This window comes from Apaloderma vittatum, unplaced genomic scaffold, assembly GCF_000703405.1.
Source record: "Apaloderma vittatum isolate BGI_N311 unplaced genomic scaffold, ASM70340v1 scaffold4736, whole genome shotgun sequence".
In the NCBI taxonomy this organism is placed as follows: Eukaryota; Metazoa; Chordata; class Aves; order Trogoniformes; family Trogonidae; genus Apaloderma; species Apaloderma vittatum.
Genome location: NW_009719844.1, coordinates 44,440 through 66,531, shown reverse-complemented (window position 1 = coordinate 66,531; position 22,092 = coordinate 44,440). Strand labels below are relative to the sequence as shown.

The 22,092-nt window shown below is 42.8% G+C and overlaps 1 protein-coding gene across 1 annotated transcript in view; it reads right to left on the bottom strand.

The window, feature by feature from the left end:
- Positions 1-969: 969 nt before the first annotated feature.
- Positions 970-22,092, bottom strand: part of PTGFRN (prostaglandin F2 receptor inhibitor) — a gene marked incomplete at its 5' end in the record, with an annotated part of 37,287 nt that continues 16,164 nt past the window's right edge. Inside the window, 4 exons of the mRNA XM_009870783.1 lie at positions 970-1,136; positions 2,343-2,648; positions 9,262-9,369; positions 19,797-20,216. Of these exons, the coding sequence (XP_009869085.1) occupies positions 970-1,136; positions 2,343-2,648; positions 9,262-9,369; positions 19,797-20,216 (1,001 nt within the window). The remainder of the gene's footprint in view (positions 1,137-2,342; positions 2,649-9,261; positions 9,370-19,796; positions 20,217-22,092) is intronic.

The window sequence follows — 22,092 nt, the reverse complement described above, 5'->3', positions numbered from 1 at the left end:
TTTTCTTTCCATAAGTCACATCATCACCAGGGGGACAAGGTCTCCCACCTCTCTGCTGAGGCCAGCAGAAGGCTGGGCCTTGTCCCTAGACACCACGTGCCCCCCTGACACAAGCAGAACAGGGTCTCAGGCACAACGTGAGCAGCTGTAGTGGGGAGAAAAGAAGGTGGAAGCAAGAGGGGGAAGGTGGCCGTAAGCAGACATCCAACAAATGCTTATCTGAGGATTGGCTCTTCAGAATTGCTGAGTTAGCCCTATTCACCACAGCTAAGAGCTCTGAGCACCGAAAAAAAAAAAGTTTTTAAACAGTGTCTCAAAGGCCTCCAGGCAAGTTTTGTTTTGGGGTTAACTGCAAACCCTTTGAAAGCCGGGGAAGAGAGGGCACGCTGACAACCATAGACCAATTCGTTGCTGGAACAGTCTCATGAGCCACCAGCAGAGGAACCTTCTCCAGCCTTCAACCCAACACAACGAAGTCTGGGAGATACAAAAGTGGACAGAGAAATATAAAAGGTCTGATAGGGGTAGAGGGGAAAAGTAGATAGCTTAATATAACGAAAGTCTAACACCTCTACCAGCCCCTTTCCCACCCATGGCATTGCCCATCAAGCTTTCATACACAGACATCTTTTCAAAACCAAGAGCAGGGGAAAAAAAAAACAAAAAAACCCAACTAAAACCCTTAGGGAATTTTGTCACAGGGCTCTGCTGAAAGAAGGCTCTACAGTTTGCACATTAGAAGGACACGATCCCTATGCAGAAAGTGCTGCTGGAAAAGGAGAACTCCCGAGTAGCTAAATATGGCCTGAATGCTCTCAGGACATGATGTGTAACAAGGAGAAGCTTGAGGTCCAGGCTGAAATCAAGAGAAGAAACACTGTGCTGTCCAGGCCTGTGAGCAAGTGTCTTGGCACAGTTCAAGAGCCCTGTGAGTCTCTGCTGAAATGCAAGTGTGTCCAGCTCCCACGCTCAGTCCATCTCCATCGACATTAGCCGGCGACGCTCTCGTCTCGTTTCCTGCACCTCCTTCTTGCAGCACCAACGGGAGCTGCAGTAGCCAATGAGGCAGGATAAGAGTCCAATGACAGTGGCCAGACCGATGCCAATCAACAGGGGATACTTGAAAGCATTCAAAACTGAAAGAGGAACGCAAAGTCATTAGATATGAGCGGGAAATTCTTGCCTAAAAAAGGAGAAAATCCCACATTATTCAACCATGGGCACAATCTTTCTATCAGAAAGATGTTACACTATTTATACTTCTTGATTTCTGTCATTTGAGGTTTGGAAAATTGGACTCCCTTAACTCCTTACCCTAATTCTTCTTCTACCATCTCAAAACCTCAAGGAGGCTGGAAGCACCCTTGGAGTGAGATACCAAAGTAGAGCTTGTTCCTAGAGGTATCCCATTAACTCTTCCTCCAAACACAAGCCTTGCAAAATTTCCCCATCAGAGGCAGACTGTGGCTGCACTCTTTGAACTATGTTTCCAAATGGCAAGAAGTGGACTAGTTTACACTTTGCTTGACTAGACCTCCTCGTACAGTATATTGACTGCCACTCAACAACCCTGTCTAATCAACCTCCAAAGTTGATACTTAAACAAGAAACTTGATTTGTAAGCACCAACTGCTTAGTTAAAAGGCACAGTCAAGAACTGTAGCAGTTTGTAAAGTACAGTTATAATAGCAGGGAGAATAAAAACTTTCAATTCCTTTCAAGCTCTTGGAACCTCCCAATATGACCTTTTCTAGAAATATTAAAAAGAAAGCAACTAGTTCAAAACCCCTCCAGCATTAGTTTCCCTCCTTAGCTATGTGCTGAATGCAGCCGGGTAGCGTGCAACTTCTCACAAAGTCTAGCAATGCTTGCAACTCAGGTTGGAAAGCAGACAAGACATTAAGTGCAGAGAGCAGCACGTCTCGTGGTTAGGAGAGGGAGGAAGGAGCCAGAGCTCTGACTTAGTTCTTAGCTTTGATACTAACCACGGCACGAATCTATTTCAACACGCCCCATCTGCAAAACAAGGCTTCCTTCTGCAGGCAGCAGAAGGGTTAACCCTTGGAGAGAATACTATGCCTTGACTGAAAGATGTCTCAGCTATGCAAAACATGACCAACACATGACCAGCAAAGAAAACACTCCAGTCTTAAAACTACGATCTCTTCAGGCCTACCTAGTCTACAGAATCTGGATTCAGAAGTAGTAAACAATACAAAAGGATAACAAAATCTAATGAAATTATCACAGACACCTTTAGAAATAGTCATGGGAAATATTTACCACAGAAAGACATAAAAATGTGCTAAAAATAAATAGAGTAACACATTGCAATCTCTTACCATCCATTTTCACAGACAGAAAGATGGGTTTGGCTTTGATTTCAGGCTCCTGCTGCCATACACCAGTGGCAGATCGCACCCATGGGGTCACTACGCAGTAGTGGTTCCCAAAGTCATGGTCCTCACAGCCATGCACACGGAGCCGGAATTCCAGTGGGCTGATTCTCTCCAGGCTGAGATCACTGCTGCCATTTCTCCTGCTCTGTGTCACAATCCCTCTCCGGTCCAGCGAGGCCAGTAAGATGGGCTCTCTGTCCAACGCAAAGGAATGCACAGCGAACCAGGAGACATCAAAGGACATATCATCTGCATTTGTGGACAAAGGAGAAATTAGACATGTTAGTGAGTTCTGAAAAGTATTCACAGTGCTACTTCTCAACAGAAAGGTTAATCTGCAAGCATTATAGACAACATTGGTCTGACAAAGGAAGGAAAAAAAAAAAAAAAAAAGAGTGCCCTGAACATGTTAATTCTAGAAGGATTCAAGCATTGAACTGCAATGAAATGGACAGGCAGGAAGAATGTAGCTGCACAGAAAGGGTGACTTGTTATGAGGCCAAAGAAGAGGAGATTTCTTGCTTTCCTGTCTGCTATTCTAAAATTTATATTTAATCTCTGATCTAAGTTTTCACCAAGCAGGCCTAGTGTCATAAGAAACCCTATAACTATACTGTAACCTACAGGGAAAAGGGAGTGGAAGTATTAGGTATTTGCTAGCAGAGAGCAATTTGCAATCATTGTCTTCATGCAGAGCCTACACAACTACAGTCAGAAGGCTCTTTCCTGAAGGCCCCTTCCTCACATGCCTAAACGAATACAGCAGCTCTACTGAGAGCACAAAAAATTACCTACAAAAGTACAAAGCATTCAGGAGAAAAGCCTGACCACTACACTTTTTTACTTCTCTTTTTTTCACCAGAATCATGGGTTACTGTCACACATCATCAGGCATCACACCTTGCCCAAGTTTTACCACCCAAGGAGATAGTCTATAAAATGCATTTGCAACACCTTCCGCATTTAACACAGCTGACAGGTAGTCAGCATTCATCAGCACATCCAGCTCCTTCTATGTTGATGCAAGATCCTATTGATCCCATTAGCAGATCTTGGTCTTAACCCCATTAAGCTTATGTAGTGGAGTATCTACTTTCAAAATCACTGCTATTCTTTGCTAACATGAGCCCAGCAACACGTGTCAGAGTCTGCAACCTGGCATGACCTAGGGCACAGACAGGAAAGCCTGCTTACATGTTTCATCAACATGTCTTCCCTCCTCCTGGCACATAGCAAACTGATGGGCCAAAACTGGAAGCAGAGCTTACTATTTCTGTCCTAAGTTTTGAGTACTGGCAGAATATGTGCACAGGGCTTGATCTTTTCACACCTAAGGCAGTCCCAGTGATTTTGGCAATGTATCAAACCTCCATTTGCTCATATTGGTATCTCTGAAAAACAGAGTATTAACAACCTGAAATTTAAAACTGTTCTTTTATCTAATTGAGTTTGCTCTTCTTTAAACTTTCACACTTGATCTCCAGGCTAATGAAAAAATTAAAGCACTAAACCTGCTGTTGTATTCAAATTCCTTGCAGATCTAAGTGAAGACAATTTTAAGCCCCTCTTAGGCAAACTACCTCTTTGGGAAAGAAGGGAACCTTAAAATAATAGTTTAAAAACAAAGTAAGGGGACATCTTCAGCTCTGCGACTTCAAGTAACAGCATCAGTTGGTCAGGTAGAACCCTTACTGCAAGCAAAATCATCCACTCTCTGGGGTATCATTAACTCCCCCATAAGGTGCACTGGTTTTACACACATCTTCAAAAACAAAACAAAGCCATGAGAAAGCAGATGTTACTACCAGAGACATTGGCTGACAAAATTGTTTTGGGACCCCAGTCAGTTTCTTGCCCTGCCTGACACGATCAGGTGCTTCTGGTGACAGCACAGAACCTCAAGAGAGTATCTGGCCTGTTTAGCAATCCTACAGCAGAAGGAGGTCACCCAGTCCTACACGGGGCTCAGTATAGGTCACAGGGACCAGCAGCCCTCACAACAATCACTCTTGTCTATCCTACTACAAAATACTACTCTTAGTTACTTGGCATAGCACTTGGACCATTTCCCTTGAAAGCAAACTTAATAAAAATTGCCGTAAACACATGTTCAGTTAACAGGACCAAATTTTAACTTCTGCTTCGTGTATTCATCCCACTGTCGGTCTGTGAGAAACGGGGCCTCTACCGGAGAGAGCTCTGTTTCTATAAACTACTCTTCATCTCTGCTGCCTGTTTATGCCAAATACGGTAATAGCACCAGTCCACAGGCAGGCACGTTTGGAACGATCAGTTCCTTCCAAAGATCAAGACTGACATTAGCTCTTGGGTTTCCAGGTACCATTGGAGTACATGGATACCTTCCAGGCTAAGTCGAGCTACACTGAAGACACCATTAAACTTGCTTAAAAAAGGCTTAAACAATAGGTTTAGAAATATAAAAAAATTAATAATCTAGCTTTCAGATTCCCAGGCATCTTGCTACCTCTGAAGAACTCCTTTTCAGTCTCAGTTAATTTGAGGTTCCCTTCCCTCCACAAAGATGAGTGCAGGCAGTTGCTGTCATTTTGAAATAGCTGAATCTATCTTGTATAATTACAACATGGGACAACAGTATTATGCCAACATATTTTATTAGTCAGTATACACAGTATGCAATTAGTGACTCACTACAGACAGTCAGAGGGAGGATTTGGCTCTGAGTACTCTTTGTCTCCATCCTCCTTGAAATAGCTTAATACAGCAAAGCCATCTGATTCGTTTCTATATATGTCTGATTTTCATGTAATAAAACCCCAGGAAAATTTGGCAAAAACAGGACATAAATCAGGTGCTCTCAAATGATAATCAATATCTAGTTTTACTGACATAAAACAGGTCACACACTAGCTTCCCGAAAGCATCTGTACTGTTCCACAGTCAATGTTGACAAGTCACTCTCACAATATTTGTCCCCAAATTACAAAAAAACTAACCCAGCCACAAGAATCACACTCACACTTAATACTACAAAGGTTTCTTCCACAAGTTCCTGCTGTGCTCCACAATACTCTAAGAAGTGTGGAACACCTGGACAAGGTGCTTCACATTAGAGAAAGGCATAACATCCCAGTGTCAAGCTCAGAAGCCCATCAAGGACCTCAGTACTCCCAAGTCATGCAACTCAGCTGCTTTCACAAATGAACACAAAGCAGAGGGAGCTGGATGCTTCTGAGCTCTGTGAGCAGAGTAATAGCGGTGCTGAGCTTCTTCCTTTCCTCAGCTAGTGAGGATCATCAACATGTAAAGCACATCTTGATGCACATTTCAATTTGACACACAGGACTAAGCTGTCTGGGTCTTAGCTGCTTCCCTGGCCAATCACTCCTCAAAACAGGGAATCCTATTTCTAGGCCAGCTCTTAGGAACCATACACTTCCACTGCTTGGAATGGAGCTCTCTCAGCATCTTGTTACAGTGCTGAATCACAATTTTGAGACCCTTTTTGTTTACTACATTTAAATGAGGTTGAATAGGGCTTCCTAGAGAGCTGAGCAAACCACTTCAAGCCATACAAGAGGTAAACAAGCTGGTTTTGTTAAATTCTCCAGAGTGCCCACGGGGTTTGTCTGGAGCAGATAAAAAAACCCATCTCCTTTCAGGCACAGTAATACTTTTAAATCCCTAAGCACATAGTCCAAGAAAGGGTGATTTGGGAAGTGTAGAGATATCGTTTGTGAAAATGTATATTCAACAGAAATATCAGAAGCAGCTTTTATATCTTCAGGGCATAGAAGAACTACTATTCCCCCCCGACACACACATACTCCCCTTATATCAATTCAAAACACCAACCAGAGCTGCCAAGCCAAAGGAGCACTTCTTTAGATGGAGCAGTTGCTGCCATGTACTGAGCTTAGTAAGACACACTCCATTTCAGCAGGGTCTCAAAGAAGCAGAGGAAATTAAAGCAAGCAGCAGTCACACCAGAGCCTCTTCCACCCCTTCAAAGATTTCCCACAGGGTGGGCACACACAAACACACACACAGAGGATTGTGAATTGCCTCTACCAGACATACAAGTAATGCTTCTAGAAACAAATGGATCAATCTAACTGCAATGAAGGGCACTGACAAAGATCACTGGTCATTTAAATTTTCTTCAGCTCCTTGAAGTAGTTTATTTTTCTGATTGTGCATACAAAGAGGGAAGAAGAGGTGGCACCTGACACCTGAACTTACTACAGGAAGCAAATATATTAATCCACGTGCATGCTTCCAAAGTTGAATGCCTGTATGTACAAGAGCAGAGCTGGCTGGCATAGCAAGTGCATTTAAAATGCTTTGGATGCGCATTTAAGAAGACACACTAATCCTCTTTTGCTCACCAGAGGGCCCAAAACACAGCTCTGCAGCAAGGTCTGACACCCAATGAGTCAATGGCCTTTGAAAGCCATCATGCCCCTCAGAAGGCAGTCAAATGCCATTGCTCTGCTCTCCCTTCTCATCAAATTCCCAAATGGAAAGAAGTCTGTACTTATGTCACCTGTTTTCTTCTAGGAGATGCTGGCAACTCTCACTCTGTTTATCTGATCACTTGGTGTAGGCTTTCCATAACAATATGCCTCATTTCCCCACTGGGATGAGACAGCTCTGTTATTTTCAGAGTCTGTCTAATGTTTGGCACTCATTTAAAAAGCAAGTTCTCCATTCCAGTCATGAATTACACTGTGATACTGACTCAGCACAGAGGCAGATCAGAGACGGGATACAGGCGAATAAAGTTACTACCGAGGAACTACATCTGTTTGTTATCACCTGAGCCCTTAAGGCCCTTCTTCAACTTAACCTGCTTTGTTATCCCACCTCTCTAATTCTCTCCATCTCTCAAGGCCGAGAAGGCAGACTGACAAAGGAAGTCTGCACACCCTAAAGCATATATTCTAGCTGTTCCTCACAGCATTTCTGCTGGTCTCATCCAGAGGACCAGGAACTGGATGCTCAGGGTATTGACTGAAAGGTTCTCTCGAGACCTGCCACAATACCACGCTTTACTCCATTCTAGGCATAACTCTTGCCTATGCCTCATCTTCCCTATTACAGACTCAAAAAAGCCCTAAGCCCAAAACAAAAACAACACAAAAACCACCACAGAGACAGAGATCTTCAAGATGACATTACCCAGCTATGGAACAGATTACAATGCTGACATTTAAAACTCTGCGCTGGCTGCTCGCAACAGCTGGAACAGCACATTTCCAATTCCAGGCATCGTCTATCAATTCAACAGACACAATTAAAACGTAATTGTGCTAACAAGCAGCTCCTCAAAGAGGACACCTTTTTACTTCAATCCCTTTGATTGTTCTTGTCAGTGCTTCTCCCAGTCTCAAGCTACCAAACAAAAAACCATCACGAACCCAATCGCAGCAGAGCACTGAGGGGAAAGCCCTACTGCTACTAAGTGGCCTCTTTTCAAGCTTTAAGTGAGTCAGGGATGCTGAGGCCTCTTTCACAAGGCAACCCCAAGCTTATTTTAGCTGTCAAACACTAGCAGAAGCAGCAGCTGCTCCCTGCCAGCAATTACTGCTTTGCAAAGGAAGCCAGCGGCTTTGGGTACTGCCTCGCCACAATACCTGCAAGAGCCTGGGCACACCTCAACTTCCTGCTGAGCAGAGATCACAGGACAGACTGAGGTATATGTACAGGCACACACCACTGCTCGCTGTGTCCAATAGCCCAGGCTACGAATGTTTTGACAGCAATAAAGTTTACTCAGCTTTTCTCCCTACCAAGCATTTCAATTATACAATCTACATACTTCTATCATTTTTTGCAGGCAGCACACAATCTGGCAAATTGCTTCCCCGCTACACTTAGATTTAAATGTAGAACAGACATCTTGGAATTTCAAAGCGATGGGCCTTTACTAAGCTTGGTACTTCATCTCATCAGCTACTACATTACAAGTAATATTTTCTGCACAGCACCTCTTCTGTAGCAGCTTACGTGTAGATTTCTAAGTTTCCTAAAAATCATGACATGTTTATATTCAGGTATATACATTCATATACTTTTATTTACATACATATTTATAGATTTATTTTAAATACCTTTTTATATTTATATATAGAGAAAATTACTTTAAAAAAACAACCCTAAGCTCACTTCAACCCCAAATTTTGGGTATAATAACCAGTTATTCTCACAGCATTTTGATGAAAAGCAGCTCAGGCAATGCTTGGCAAGCAGCTAGGTTTTGAGCAATTCTCTGAACTTTTCAGCTCTTCATAAAAATTTGCCTTTAAAGTGTCCGTTATCCTTTTCACAGCAATTAGGTACTGTGTTTCTTTCTTCTTCCACACAAAAAAGGAGGCTCACATCTGAAGGCACCAGCAATAAACATGCATCATTGGTATTTAAGCTGCAGTAGTCAATTACTGTGATTTTTAGATTTACATTAAGCCTTACATCAGCTCTGAAGTGTGAAGCTGACTGGCCAGGTGACTAAGATATGTTTACAGATGACCATTTTCTCCTAACAGGTTTTGCCAACGGACCTCCTTTCCAATTAAAAGAAACAGGAATAGTTTTCCTGGCCCATCTAGTGGTTGTAGGCTGAGATTGCCAGCAGCAGGGTCACTTGGTACAGCCAGCACAGGGGGATTTAGCAGCAAGAGCACTTTTTTTCCTTCCCCTCAATGTGAAACAAAAAGCTTGTTTTTAAACTGGGCTGCGTAAAGCAAACACTCTCTTGTGTTTACCTAGTTCTACAGGATTTTCAGTGCTGGTTCTCAATTCTCTAGCCTCACTCAAAGGACACATTATTATTCTGCCTAGTGAAGGCAAATGAGTTAAAAGTAAAATAATTTTGCCAAAATACCTGGCTCAAGTGCCATTCCTTCCATTGTAACGATACACAGCAAATCTGCTAGTTCGCCCTGGTAAATCGTTGGGTTGTCAGAATGCACTGAGACATTAAACACAGGACCTAGAGAAAAAAGAAGAAAAAAAAAAGAAACCACAGTTATTCACGACAGGTTTCTCTTCACCTTTCTTCCATGTTTTGAAGTACTTTCTGCTACTTTCTGGAGACAGCTCTGAAGTAGGGATAAGCAGTCACGTAAGTTTTCGCAAAATAGTTACTCATTTTTAGCCATTAATTCCTGCACTAAGACAAATACCCAAACTGCCAGACCTTTCACCCAGCACAGAGGCTGCTGCCCAAGTCTGCTTGCTGTCCTGAACAAAGGGAGCTGGTCTTCCACTGCAGAATCCTCTAAGAGCCCAAGAGTTCACACCTTCAGGCTAATCCAGCATGGATCTTTTTGGCTGAGGCTGTCAACTGGAATTCAAGCTAGAGCAAACAAGTATTTTGACAATACAGATGGTTTTGCTACAGAAGTGAAACACAGACAGTACAAGAAGTGCATCTGATAAAACTTTTCTGTGGGTGTTCCTTCAGGTTCTGCCATAGATAGCTTCTTCTGTAGAAGATGTTTCAAAGCCCAAGGGTACAGTAATTCCTTCAGTTGCAAAATGGTGATGGTATTGATGAAAATTAGGCTGTTGTGAAATGCACAGACACCATGACAACATGTAGTGTTGGAATTCTGAGTTATAGAAGGTAAAAAGAAACCCAAAACTTCCCCAAATTTTGACAACTATATCTCTAGTGCAAAATTAACTAAACCTCAACTCCTCAGATCTGCCAACTCTGACAGTACTCTCTAATTCACAGGGCAGAAACTGAGGAATGTGTCAAAATCCCCTTAGTGACTTCTCTACTAAACAAGTTGAAGGAAACGAGTAGAAGGAAAACTGAAGCTAATGGTGACCTCCAGAATGGCTTTGGGGAAAAGGACCAGGGAATCCAAGAAGGAACTTGGGACTCAGACTAAAAAGTAACCTTTTTTTTACCCTTCCCTCAACTCCATTAGCTGCTATCGCCATCTGGCTCAGCTATCTCTGGGACAGCAGAAGCAAGCAGTAGCACAGAAAAGTGGTTTGGGAGGAAAGCAAAGCTGTTGAAAGATTTGCCCTTCTCCACTCTTACATCCTACTGTTTTAGTACAGGGACTGTAAAATTCAAATCCACTGAACATCAGTGGCAAACAATGCTTTTGATGGAGCACATTTAAGGAAAACATCCAGGACAACCCACTAGTCCTTTGCCCTCCCAACAGGTTTCTGTGGGAAGCTATGTCAATAACTTATCACATTGCACACACTTACCACACCACTTCCAAACTGAGGTTCTGGAAGCTAGAGCTGTCATTTTTGGTGAAACTATTCTAGACTACAAAGCCCTGGCTTGTTTTGGTCAGAAATTATTACACAGCACACTAAGAAACAAATTCCAACTACAATGCAGTAATTACTTCCATGGCTTCTAAAATTCTCCCCACAATTTCCACTGGGTACAATGTCCTGCTCTTTGTCACACCATGCATTTCTTTAGCCCTCTTCTCCGTCCCAGAAGCAGTTGTATTTTGTACACAAGGGCAGTATATAGATATAATCCCAGAGGTTTGTACCCATTTTAACACTTGAAGCCCCCTCTCTTAAAAATTAAGATTGTAAGTTACCCCACCAAGCAAGGAAAAAGGGTAGTAGAGATGCAATAGACGTTACATATGGAAATGGAAAGAGATTAATCCGATTGCTTCCTCAGCCTCTATCCAAACTCTTTCTACATGAATTCCATTTGTCTCCTGGCATTCAGACACACACACAACTATATTCCCCTTGCAACCTATTTGATAATTCTTCTTCAGATAAAAACAAGACATTTTCCATCATTTTATCTGGAGCTGTGCTGACTGAAGTTCAAGGTCTCAAGGGACTAAAGACATTATGGGCCAAGGCACTCCAGCCAACTGTAACCAGAAAAGTCTCAAGCTGTGTGTGAACTGTCACAACAGCAGAAACAAAGAGACTGTCAAAATCTGTCAGGAACATCCCTGCATTCCCAGCACATACCCTCTGCTGCACTGATCAAAGGCAAAACAGCACCATAATAATCCTGATACTGTCTACAGTTCAAGGTCTATCCTAAGTCCCAGCAGCAAATGAGGTGACATCACATCAGGAATACGAGACTCCAGCAAACAGGCTCTGTCCTGGCTAGATGCTGGCAAGGATTGAGGAAGGGAGATGAACTGTATGATCCCAACTTTGCCAGGCTAAGGTTGTGCTGCCTTACCTCTGCCCTGGCAGGGCAAACAAGGAAAGTGTACATAGAGATGTGACTTTTCAGGTCTTATTTCTAGGTTGAAAGTCCAGGCATCTATTGCATTCAGCAGACACCAGCTTCAAACCCCAGCATGCCAACAAGCCACTAATGCAGAGTGGAGTTTGAGCACTCCTGGCTACTGAAAGTCATAAGAGTAAAAGCTACGCTCGTTTGGTTGCTCAGCCAGGAAAGGCCACATATCAGGGTAATGCAGCACTCCTTACACACTCTTCAGTTCTGGGTCACCAAGAGCATTTTTACCCTGCCTCCCACATGAAGAGTCAGTCTCCTGGGCACTAAGGTAGCTGCTAGGCAGTAGCTGCTCTGTCATCTCATGATCATACTTCCCCCACCTTGGTAAACCACAGTTACTTCCCTTTGGTTATTCCCCTACATTTGCAAATCATCATCTGTACCTGAAGGGAGAAATCATTGTCCTGTCTCAGAAGAACTGGTTTTCAACAGTCAAGAGATGTGTCAGAGGTTGTGCTTTTCCCTCTAGAGCCGAAGAAGGAAAACAATTTTTTTTTTGTTTGTTTAAACCTAAGCAAGCTTCATTACATTGAAAGCTTCTTAGTGCAGCTTTGAAAACTGTGGTTGCAACTTCCTAGGAGGAACATCTTTCTTCTTTGGATGTTTCTCAGGCCTTCTGCCCACGTGCCCCACACCAGGTCCTCAGGCATGGAAGGATAAGAATAAAGCATTTTCATAGGTTGGTTGGAGTTTTTTCACCCCGCTACAAAACCTGAAAAGGCAGGAGACTGTTTACAACAGAGACCCGCTCACCCTGAGCTGGACCACAAAGACCCTTTAATCCCCTACCCTTCACCATCAGGTATGCTTTAGTCAGACTTGTGGTCACTACACAGGCTGGGAAAGATTCACAGAAGCTGACAACACGGCCCTAATCCGTCATTAAGTCATCTACGTGCCACTGTTCTCATCAGAAGGGCTCTGGTCTTAGTTTTGTTTGGTTTCATTCTAAAAAACCCAGCTGACCAGTGCTTTTAACCTGATAATAACTTGTCTGATTTACATCTCCAGCTTAAACAATTTACTCTGGCTTCAGCTAAACCTGTCTAGCAACAGGATGAGAGAAGTAATGATCTGCATGCCAACCTCAAACAAAAGCAACAGCAAACTAGTGTTTGTTAGTTGGTTACAAGCAAAATGATCACCTTATCTAACCAGACATCTGCTTCAGTGAAGTGCTTCTTTTGATAAAAGCACATAGGCAAAAAACAGCACCAGAGCAATCACACGATGCTTCCAGACACATTTTCGAGGGTCCTGAGGACCTTCCAAGAGGTCACAAATGTGTTACAAAAATCTTCTTCAAGGTGTGCATCCTGTTGCTTTTTTTATTTCCCCCCATTACCATCACACCACAGTATTCAACAGGTCCTGCATCTAGATTCCATCAAGCAGGGCTTGGCACATAAAACCCAAGTGCTAACAGGCAGCTCCCAGTAGCCACTGATGACACCAACTATAAGGGTCTCAGCATCACCACGCTCAAGCATTTGCAGTGTCACAAGAAGGGTTGGGGGAGGTGAAATGAACTCTCCAGTGACATCTGAGTTCATGCTACATTAACACTGAGAAAAACAGAACTCTACAGATAGCAGATGATGTGGCTTTGTTCACCTTGCCACCTGTATTTAACAGTTTGTAATACTCTTATTGGCACCTACTGGTTACTCAGGTGGATAAACAAAGCAGAATTTAGTTTCGATTGCAGGGTTGACAGTTCAAGCATGACCTGTAAAGCTCATCAAGAACAAAGCAAAGTTAAGTGTAGAAAAGCTGCTCGGGATTTAGAAAGCTGAGAAATAATTGGATTTTAATAACTTCAGGTATGAAGATATGTGTCATACCTTTAGCTAAATCAAAAACTAAAAAGCATAGATTTACAAAACAAACCAGCATTCCCAATTCGAAGAGCTAAGCATCAAAATTCTCCTCAACTGCCATCTTCTGCTGAGACCTTTGATTTAAACTAACTCAAAGTCTCTGTTCCTCTCATATGTAAGCTTAGATACAACTCCTAAGAGAAGTTTTTTTCTTTATTAAAGTAATAATAATTTTACATTAAAAAACATCTGCAGTCAAGATAAGAATTAAAGAGACTTTTCAGAGCATTTCTTGACTTCTGAATGCTTAAAGAGACACCAGGTTCTGGGATCAGGACCCGTTTAGCGTCATTTCTTCTGAATGTCCCCTTTTATGGCAGATCTCATCGCTCAAACCATTCATTTCATGCAGTCCAGTAAGGAAACTCTAGAGTCCAGATCCTATAGTGATACAGTTTTCAGCTAAAAAGTGTATTGCAAATTCTTCCACATATGTATATAAAAGGAAAAATTATTTGTAAGCTGCACCAAGTTTGGTTTATTATTTTGTGTTCAATCAGATTCACACCGAACAGGCTGCAGGGTCGAAAGAAAGAGTTCAAGTTTATTGAGTTAATGTACTCAGCTTAAGGATATTACATATTGGAGAAAAATTAAAAATCATTATGTCACTCCATTCTCTGGGCTTTCCTGCCCTGCTCAGTATTCTAAACACCTTAAATCCGCAAGAAAAAGGGAAAAAGGAGGGAGAATAACCAAAGGCCAGTTAACACCTAGAGTTACAAAAGAAGAGATCCTAATTACCTAGGTCCCAGTTGATATTTTGGCCTTTTCTGGATCATTTTGGCCATTACTTCATCGCAAAAATAAGGTATAGTCTCCCCACAGACATAAGTTCCCTTTCTTTTTCAGATACGTAAAGTAGAGGAGAGAAAGGTCAAGTAACCTGACTGACAACAGAGATCCAGAGCAGGCTGTTCGACCCAAGAAGCCCGCACCTGCCCATTACTCAGCAGGGAGGCCACAATCGCTGCATGCAGCTTCCCCACTTGCAATCAGCCAGCACCATGGACCACAATGGGGAAAAAAAACCCTAATGGAACTCACAAGTTCTGTGTCTTCCAAAAATATTACTCATATCTGCCCTGGCACCAAATCATTCACTCTTGAACTGAGAATCCTGTATCTGTCTTTTTCCAGATAATGAGCTCCTTCACCCACACTATTCTAGCCCCTCGTCCTCTCCCTGCTTCTTCGTGAAGCTGCTTCCTAACAAGTTTCACCTCAAGCCTCCTAATAGCCATTACTGGAAGAAGCCCCCAGTAGTTTAGTCTGTGGTTTCTACTTCCAGCTACAAATTAATGCACACAGGCACAAAGGCACACGATGACAAAGCATGTTCCCACCCATTAACAGTGGCTGGAAAATTCCAGCCTTTCTTGCCAAAGAGTTTCTGCTGTATTGCTCTTCATTCATTTCCATGATTAAGGTTTCTTTCCTTTAAGAATCTTTCTATTCTCCTTTCTTGAAACTGAGTATCTCTCAGGGTCATTACAGGGCATCATTTCATTTTAATTGCAAGTTCAACATCAATACTCAGCTCATATTTCAGCAGCTCTCAGTTTATCTCAGCTTCTTCCAAAGCGAAGGATAATACATTGCTGTGCAATGAGCTCACATGCAGATGTAATCCAGAGTTGAAGAATTCATCGAGACGCTTCTCTTAAAGTTGTCTTTTATTTTTGGCTCTCTAGAGCTTTCTGTCCTCTGCTGAATGGCACAGGGGGAAGCCAGCTTCCAGCACAGCCAAGCTCCAAATGGTTCTCTCTCACACTGTACTTCCCGATATGAGATTAAAAGCTTCCTTTTCCCTCAAGGGAAAGGAAAGTAAGTCACTTTATGGAAATCCCTGTGAGTGTACAGTGGGCAAAGACACTCCAAACACTAATCTGGGTTGCCAAGTTCAGGGTAAAAGGGGTAGAAAATTAAAGGATGAATGTCAAAGAATTTATGATGACAGGATAAACTAGGTGGATTTCACAGAGACTAGAAACCTCAGCATTTTTCAAAAAAATAAATAGCTGCGGGCCAGTTGGAGCTATATGAACTAGATACCTGTATATGAACCTGCATCAGATAAGAACTCTTGATTTCAAGCAAGTTCCCAGCTATTTAGCTTCAATCTTTGCTGGCCAGCTCAGCTAAGGCTGAGGGCAAAGGCGAGCATGAAAAAAAAAGCAGCCTCTTCTCATCTGCTGCTCAGCCCTTGCAGTGCAAAGGCACTGCCACTGGAGCAATGTCTCCAGGTGACCAGAAGACAAGTGAGAGGTTTCAGTGTGGATAGGATCACAAGTCTTACATGAAGCTGTCTTGATACACTGGCTTCAGAAGAACAAGGAAAAGATGACAGGTGTGTTCTAGGCTGAAAGAAAGGCTACGTAAACATACATCATCCAAGAACACAGGAGAAAAGAGGATGCATTTGAGTTTTACCAGAAATGATGCAATGAAACTAACTAAAAGAAATTTCAAGACAAGAACTGACAGCTGCTCTTGTCCCCCACGTTGCTGGGCAACCCTTGGTAAAGAGATGGCAGAACCTCTGTTCTAGACTGGGAAAACAAAAAAGAAGCACTGAAATATTAAAATCTTCATATAGGACAGCTTCCCCTTGCCCTCAAACAAGCTTAGCTTGCTTACAGCTACTGGGCATACAACAGGCATTCATTTTCCAAAATTCTTGTCGTGATCCATGGTATTCATAACACCAGACCAGATGATTCACAAAAACCTCTCTGGTCTTAAAATATATCCAGCAGAGAACAATCTGCCATTGATTTTATATTTGAAAACTAATGCCCTACTAGGCTCCTCCTCACCATCTCCACCCCCTGACTTGCAGTTTATATAGTTCAGTGGACAAAATCCACATCTCATTTTTTAGTTCAGGAAGTTTCAAACAAATGCCTTTACATTAACATTTCAGATTGTTAACCAAATGGAATAAATACATCCCTCTGCAACAGCAAGTGGAGAAAGAAGAGAGGAGGTCTCTGCTTGCAGCCAGCAAGTTTTGCCTTGAATGGAAAGAATCCGAGCAAGACATTTTCCACAGATGTTCATGGAAAAACATTTCAGAGCACTGCCACATTTCAAGCCTATTGTGGCAGGAAACACTGAAGTTTCATGTGCACAATCCCCAGCTCATATATAAAAAGCTTACATGCCTCCTGCCATTCAGATAGATCACATTGCACAATGAATATGCACACTAAAAATCCTTCCTCGAAACACCGCTCAACCTGGTGATCTGGGAGGAAATCAAACTGGAGAGAAGGATTTCCAATCCTAGCAAGTCTCCCCACCCTCTACCGAAGCAGAATCAATAAAAACACTGCCTCCTACCACTAAAAGTCTTCATGTAAAACACTTCCTTCTGCTGAAAATGCTGCTTCTGTATTGACAACCTCCCCACTTCATACCCCATGGCGCAAGTTGAAAATGCTGTCAAGGTCCAAGCCTTCAAAGTAGGAAGGAGACTGGAACACTATTTGTCAAAATTGTACAGCCTTATTAACTCCCCACCAGCAGTCACAGTTAAAATGTCTTCGTTACACTCTGAGAACCCCAGAAGTCAGTGCAAATGACTCATTAACAGTTCTCCTACCAGGGACAAACATAAGCTACTCATCACACCCCACCATCGCCCTTTAACTCAGGATTTAGCAAAGCAGTGCTCCCCAGATTTTACAGTTACCTGTAGAGTTACGTGTCCCTGCTTTTTCTGACCCTTTCCTGTCAGTATCTTTCCTCCAATTTTGCAGAGCCTCTCATTCTTCCTAGAAACCATTAGCTACCTCAGCAGTTCTGCTTTTCACCATTCCCATCAGGGAAAATCTGGCAGCGACTTCTTTTTCTGCAGAACAAGTTTGACAGCTGCCTGTACCACAGGATGCAAGACAAGGGTGTGATACCCGAGCTGTGCTTTTATAGCTGCTCCACAACTTTGCCATTTACCTCTGGCTCCCTGACTCAGTCTTAGTTTGCATGAAAGACAGTATATCTCAGCAGACAAAACCAAAGGAACATATCCACAAAACATCTTCTGTCTTGTATACCTGATCCAAAATAATTTTCCAGATAGTAAATTCCACAGTTAGTTCATTCAAACTGTGCTCGTTACATGTCCTTATCACGCACAGAGATGAATGTCCAGCAAGGATATCCGAGTGACAACTGAAGGACACAAAGCTCATCCATCAATTGAAGAAAACAAGGTATTTCAAACCAGATTTTGCTACATGCCAAGATTATTTTCAGAAATATCTCCCCAGTAAATTGTGCCTGGGATTTCACTTCTCAATTCATTATTTTGTAAAGAATGAAAGGCTGTCAGGGCTTCAGGACCATCCCTGCCCCTGCTCCAGCCCTGCTTCTGGAATTCACACATTCTACAGGCCACCTCCCTTTCTTCGCTCCATGCTCCAGAAATCCTATCTGGCTGAAAAGGCTGGGTGTAGAGAGTGACAGCAAAAAGAACTCAAGATTGCAACACGCACAATTTCCCTCCCTTGCATAGCTCACAGGTTTGCCTCTGAACCATTGATATTAATAGCATCCTCTCAAACTTTTTGGATGGATGCTGAAAGTGACATAACACAAGCAATGTTAGGAGAGTCACCAATTGCCACTTTTGTGCAGGAAAGCCTCCACATAAGAGCTTGGAGGGGAGGGGTTCGGGACACATTTCATTCTTGCAGATTTCTTGAATCACCCCTTTGCAAATGCTGCTTTCCCACTGTGTCTGACATAGAAATCATGAGTAATAAGACTAAAACTATAGCCCATTAAACCAGCCTGAAGAAACAACAAATCTACACCAATACTGATCTGTGACTGTGCTGCTCCAAGAGGCATTTGCAACACAGGCAACTAACATTATTTTCAGAACAGTAACTTACCATAAAACTAAACAAAAAGGCCAACCAGAAATTACCTAGAACTGAAAGCATCACTTTGCTGAGTCAGTGTCCTCTCTCTGGTCAGCTTAGCTCAGGCTGCATCTTCATTAGGGTTTGCATCAGCACGCTACATTTCAAAGCTTCTTACAAAGCGATGTCTCCATTGGAAGGCTGTCCCCCTACACTCAGCCTTTGCCCCTTTCCCAGTATGCCTAGCATAGGGAAGCTCAATTTTTAGAAATCATCTTGTAGAGAACAAGTACCTTAGTTTTGGATGCAATCAAAAGTCATGCTGCTTTTGCATAATCACAAACAGATCTTCTAAAAGCCATACAGCCACACCAAGAATAACTCACACGGCAAGGGATATGAGCAGGGACACTCCTCCAAGCTGTGCCTCTGAACAGGAATGGGAGAGTGCAGAAGGTTTGAGATAGAACAGATAACTAGACAGCTTCAACATAAGATGCATCTTTGGGCTACTCTGAGAGCTTTTCAAAATTGCTCAAGAAGTCACCAGCTTGGTTTATCAAATCATGAGATGAGACCTTCACTCCTGAGCACATCAGCATTATAAAAACAACCCCTGCAGCACCTCCCACCCCACATAGCATGATAGGAATTCAGTGCTAACATGCATCTCTGATGATCCAAACCAATGCTGTCCCCTCTCACCCTTCCATGAACAATGTACCAGGACAGGCACACTTCAACAGGCAGGCTATGTTACAGCTGGAAGTGAAGATTTCAGCAAGGATGTGAGGAAAAGGATGCATTTCTGAGTACAGAAGTTCATCCTTATTTTTGGAGCTTTGTAATCTAGCCACAAGGTGCCTCTAAGGCACCAGTGGCAGGATACACTTATACTGAGATGTTGGGCATGTTACCATTGACTTAACCTGACCATTTTCTGCAATTCTATCAACTGGAAGGTGTGCTCAGGCAATTTAATGCTATGCTAATTAAGTCTGTTTTGGAACAGAAATCCAGTTTATATTAATGTTCTTCCAGAGCAGCCACTACTTAACAGCAATCTAGTGATAAAGCTGACAAATGTGGCAGCAGTTATTCCATACCAAGAACCAGCTGTGAGCCTGCAGGACCATAAAAGCTGCATTAGTAAAGAAAAACCCAGAGGTTATGATTATAGTCAAATCATTAAACATCTTTCTGTAAACAATCAATAGCACAAAGGACACAAGTACCACCAAAAGAGACAAGCATAGCTCTCAGCCATGATACCCTTTGGAGACCCCTTCCATGCTCCAAAGAGCAGATACCTCCCAGAGGCAGGGAAATCACTGGGAGAGCACCACAGAACTCTCTCCCTTTCTGGCTCAGACACGCAGCTGCTGGGTTCTATACCAACCTGACGTCTGGAAGTCTATCTGGATAGGGTTGGATAAGCCATTCACTGCTTCGCGCCACATGCCACCACCACCTGGAGACCAGGCAGTCACCACGCAGCGATACAGCCCAGCATCAGAAATCTGGGTCTGATACATCCTGTAGCGGAACTCATTCTCCTGGACCTTCTCGAGAACCACGCCGTCGACACGAGTTTGGTCCGTCCAGTCTTCCAGGCGCACTACTGAATCCTGGTTCAAGGAGATTATGCGAGTGGTTCCATTGGGATTTGACTGATCCGTTAGTGGTTTCTCAGCTGTAATAAGTACAGAATAGCGTGGCGTCTTGATGTTTTTCGAAGACACTTTACATGTCATCTCAAAGGTGTGGCCTGCTACAAAGAATGGCTTCAATTTCACTGCCTCCACTGTAAGCGTGTAATCTGAAGAGGGAAGGAAATAAGCAGCAAGAGAGGGGTTAATAAATAGGTGTAGATATTTCTGTAGCACCTTTCAATCTAGAAGATTACAAGTAAGCAAAGCATTTTTGGAGAAACAAATCCCAGTACATTTACCAAAACAAATATGGACATCTCAGAATGCTACTCAACAAGGCACACACATCAGCAGACAATAGTTTGGGTCAAGAGGCAAGAATTCAAACAAACATCAAACACTGAACAGATAATGCAAGACAAAGGTCAGCATGACAGGACCTCCAGGATTTATTTTTTTTATTCAGGAGTAAAGATATTAGTCAGACATGACTTAGAGTCCTGGTTTTGCACTGGATCTAGAAGAGCACCCGTAGCAACAGCGTACAAGGACCTACTGCAATACTCACAACTACTGACAAAAGCTGCCGCTAACTGAATCAGCAGCATTTAGTGTAGTTTCTTTCATTTCCCTTGAAAATCCACCCTAATCCAGACACGTTCAGCTGACCTCCCAAGATCAGCTGAAATTGCATGACAAAAAAGCTGGTGGTAACAGAAGTCTCCATCCCCAGCATCCCTACCCTATGTTAAAGTTCCATATACCTCTGCCTCCAGGTGGGTTCTCTTCCCTTCTCATGCATTCACTTGAGTATAAACCTACCAGAAGCATTGATGTTTCCCAGCAATACATTTGACATCAAAAATGCCAGCAACACTGCTCAGTTACCTTACCTTTCTCTAGGATTCTCCAACTCTGCCGGCTCCTCAATCCTAAGAGTCCCTTAATTACAGGGTTTGAGAAAATTATACATCTATGAGCATAACCCCAAGGCACAAAAAAAAAAGAAGCTCACAGTGAGAAACTGAGAAAATGAGGAGTGACTGAAATCAAAACCAGATAAAAGGAAAGGGAGTTGCTAGTTTCCTGGCACTGTGATAAAGAGACATCATGTGCACCTAGGTTCTTCCCAAGGAAGGGAGGGCTGGGGCACAATATATAGCTCACTGCTACTTTGGGAAGTAGCAGTATGGCAAAAATACAGCCAGTCTAACTTTCTGGACTGACTTTGCTGCAGCATAGTCTCCCTTCCCCCCTTTATAAAAAGCAAGTGTAGGCACATTAAATAAAAAACTACACAGATCACCTTTATGCAAGGTGAAACTTCTCAGGAAAAGAGAAATAAGCAATGGTGAGATTGTTACACATTCCCCCAAACTGAACTAAATGCAGTAATATTTATGCCCTCCCCACAAGAGCAACAAGATACTTGTCAGGATTACGTTTTGCAGTGTTTTGCCTTCAAGCAGCAGTTTTCACAATGAGTAAACACAGTCCACAAGATGTGAAAACCCAGTATGACAACTTTAAATCAGTACTGTATAAAGCAGATCACAGTACAAAGCTATATAAAGAAACAGCAGGAGTGTCGAAGGCTGAGCTGCTTCTAGTGGTCTAGCTGAGCACAGAATTACTTGATACTCTCCACACCAACCCCCCTCTCGCTAACACCCACTAAGCGAGCGGGAATATAAGAGTTGCACATTTAGGCACTCAGGGTACAATCACGATTCAAGCTGCACGCACCAAGTCATTCTCCCCTCCCTCGTGAGAGAATTCATCACCCATCTGATTTCTAGACTTCAAATCCATTTTTCCCTCATTCTGCATCTCTGAGATCCTGATATAACCTTCTTCATAAGGTCGCAGCATTTAGGAGCCCAGCACTGATCAGCTTGCCACATATTTTAGGAATACAGTAGACAAGTATATTTTGCCCCCAAACCAGATGCACGAACAGCAGCTGTACTTGCTCCTTTCTCAGCCTTATGAGGAGGCTCTGGACAAAAATCCCTCCTGATGCAAGAATTCTTGATGCTGTTC